The sequence below is a fragment of the Eimeria tenella genome, genomic scaffold (assembly GCF_000499545.2).
Source record: "Eimeria tenella Houghton genomic scaffold, Eth_scaff27, whole genome shotgun sequence".
In the NCBI taxonomy this organism is placed as follows: domain Eukaryota; phylum Apicomplexa; class Conoidasida; order Eucoccidiorida; family Eimeriidae; genus Eimeria; species Eimeria tenella.
The window spans coordinates 1-2500 of record NW_013542574.1 but is presented as its reverse complement, the minus strand read 5'-3'; the positions used below and the strand labels follow the sequence as shown (position 1 = coordinate 2500).

Below are 2500 nucleotides of genomic sequence, written 5' to 3'. Positions count from 1 at the left end.
GCTGCTGCTGCAGCAGCGGCGCTGCGCGCTGCTGCTGCGCCGCCGCAGCAGCGGGGGCGGGGCGGGGCCCGACGGGGTGCTGCATGGCCTCCTCTGCTGCTGCTGCTGCTGCTTCTGCTGCAGCAGACTTGATGGGGCATGCAAGTCGGAAGCAAAAAGAAAACTGAGACAAATTGCAATCTGCTGCTGAGTGGCAAAACACCCGCACGCGGAAGTCCCGCGGGTACAGCGCGTAGCTCTTCTCCCGCGGGATCGAAAACCACCTGCAGCAGCAGCAGCAGCAGCAGCAGCAGCAGCAGCAGCAGCAGCAGCAGCAGCAGCGGCAGCGGCAGCAGCGGCAATGGTGAGGGGGAGAGTGAGAGTGGTTGGGGCGGCAGCAGCAGCAGCAGGAGTAGTCGTGGGAGCAGTGAGGGGCTAGGGTTTAGGGTTTAGAGAGATCTCGTAGGGTTTGGAGTAATCTTCTAGGGTTTAGGGTTTAGGGTTTGGGGTTTTGAAAAGAAAGGCAAAAAAGCAGCAAAAACGTCAGCGTTACCCAACGACTTCCTTCGGCTCCAAATTTTTTCAAATTAAGTTAATTAAACAAATCAAATTAAATTAACATTTTATTATAATTAAATTAACATTTAATTAATTAATTAATATATTTATTTATTATTTATTTATTTATTTATTTAATTCTAATTATTCTCACGTGGCAACAAAGGCGGTCTCCTGCGGCTTGAGCGCCAAAAGGCTGCTGCGGACGTTTTGCTGCGGGCAAGTGGGCGCTGCTGCTGCTGCTGCAGCAGGAGCAGCAGCAGCAGCAGCAGCAGCAAACTGGCGGTTGAGGGCGTTGAGGGCTTCGGGCTGGTTTAAATGAATCTGAAAAGAAATGCGGGACTCCGAACTTCCTGCTGCAGCAGTTTCGGGTGTACGTACAGCTGCCACCGTCAGCTGCGCCATCCGCTGCAGCGAAAAGGCCCCCACATTTCCTGCACGCAGCGGCGCCAAATTAACGCAATTTGCTCCCTTTTTTCCACTTTGTTGCATTTTATTGCATTTGTTTGCATTTATTTGCATTTACTTGCATTTATTTCTTCTTTATTCCGTTCAAAGACTCCAAATCCGAAAAGTTCGGAAAAATTTGAAGTCTTTTGGCGGAGCTGCGGCGGAGTGCGGCAGCAGCAAAGTCTATCCACCTGACGCAGACTATTTGCTGCTGCTTTTAGATTAAGCACTTTAATAAATAAATAATTTAATAAATAAATAAATAAATAAATAAATAAATAAGTGAATGAATGATTCAGGAGGATTATTTATCAGTGAAGATTGTTCTCTTTATATCTTAAGGAGCCACGTGCGCGAAGGCAATTTAATAAACACCTCTGCAGCAGCAGCAACAGCAGCAGCTGCTGCTGCAGCAGCGGCTGCTGATGCAGTGGCAGCAGCAGCTGATACAACAGTGACTGCTGCTGTTGTGGCAGCAGCTGCAGCAGTTTCACCTGCTGCAGCAACAACTGCACTAGCACCTGCTGCAGCAGCAGAAGCAGCAGCAGCAGCAGCTTTTAAGGGCATCTAACCTGAGGCCTTGAGCTCTCTTGTTGCAGCAGCAACTTGTTTGACATCAGTGAGACAATCATCAAAATTTAATTCCGAATTTTCTGCTTCCCATTTAATGGACAAGTCCAGCGACCCCGAACGACTTATGCGCTGCAGCAGCAGCAGCAGCAGTAGCAGCAGCAGAATTTCACCCATTTCGCGTACTCGAAGTGCCACCGCTTTTGGAGTCCTTTTGTGAAGCAGCAGCAGCAGCAGCAGCAGCAACAGCAACAGAAGCCAGAGCGCAATCTTAAGCAGCAGCAAACCTTGAGTCCATAGTAAGTGCCGTTTTGCAGCAGCAGCTCAGGTGTCCACGGCATTATCAGCACTATCAGCAGCAGCAGCAGTACTGTTAGCAGCAGCAGCACTAGCAGCAGCAGCAACAGCAGCATCAAACCTTATGTCCGTAGTAAATTCCGCTTCTCAGCAGCAACTCAGGTGTCCTCAGCATTATCGCCAGCAGCAGCAGCAGCAGCAGCAACAGCAGCAGCAGCAGCAGCAACAGCAGCAGCAGCAAACCTTGAGTCCGTAGTAAATGCCGCGCTTCTCAGCAGCAACTCAGGGGTCCTCAGCATTATCACCAGCAGCAGCAGCAGCAGCAGCAGCAATAGCAGCAGCAGCAGCAGCAAACCTTGAGTCCGCAGTAAATGCCGCTTCTCAGCAGCAACTCAGGGGTCCTCAGCATTATCACCAGCAGCACCCCCAGCGGCAGCAGCAGCAGCAGCAGCAGCAGCAGCAACAGCAGCAGCAAACCTTGAGTCCGTAGTAAGTGCCGCTTCTCAGCAGCAACTCAGGGGTCCTCGGGGGTTTCCAAAAGCTGCATTTTGCTTCGGGGGTTCCGCCGGCTTTGCAGCTGCCGCACTTCACGTACTTCTTGCACCCTGCGCGCAAACCCTAAACCCTAAACCCTAAACCCTAAACC

General features: G+C 51.0%; 1 protein-coding gene across 1 annotated transcript in view; it reads right to left on the bottom strand.

Annotated features, from left to right (window-relative positions):
* The window catches only part of ETH_00011850 (uncharacterized protein), a gene marked incomplete at both ends in the record, with an annotated part of 2065 nt that extends 167 nt beyond the window's left edge, over positions 1 to 1898 (bottom strand). Inside the window, 4 exons of the mRNA XM_013375324.1 lie at positions 1 to 263; positions 692 to 971; positions 1560 to 1689; positions 1845 to 1898. The exon at positions 1 to 263 is cut by the window's left edge and continues 167 nt beyond it. Coding sequence (XP_013230778.1) covers positions 1 to 263; positions 692 to 971; positions 1560 to 1689; positions 1845 to 1898 — 727 coding nt within the window. The remainder of the gene's footprint in view (positions 264 to 691; positions 972 to 1559; positions 1690 to 1844) is intronic.
* Between the last annotated feature and the right edge of the window lie 602 nt (positions 1899 to 2500).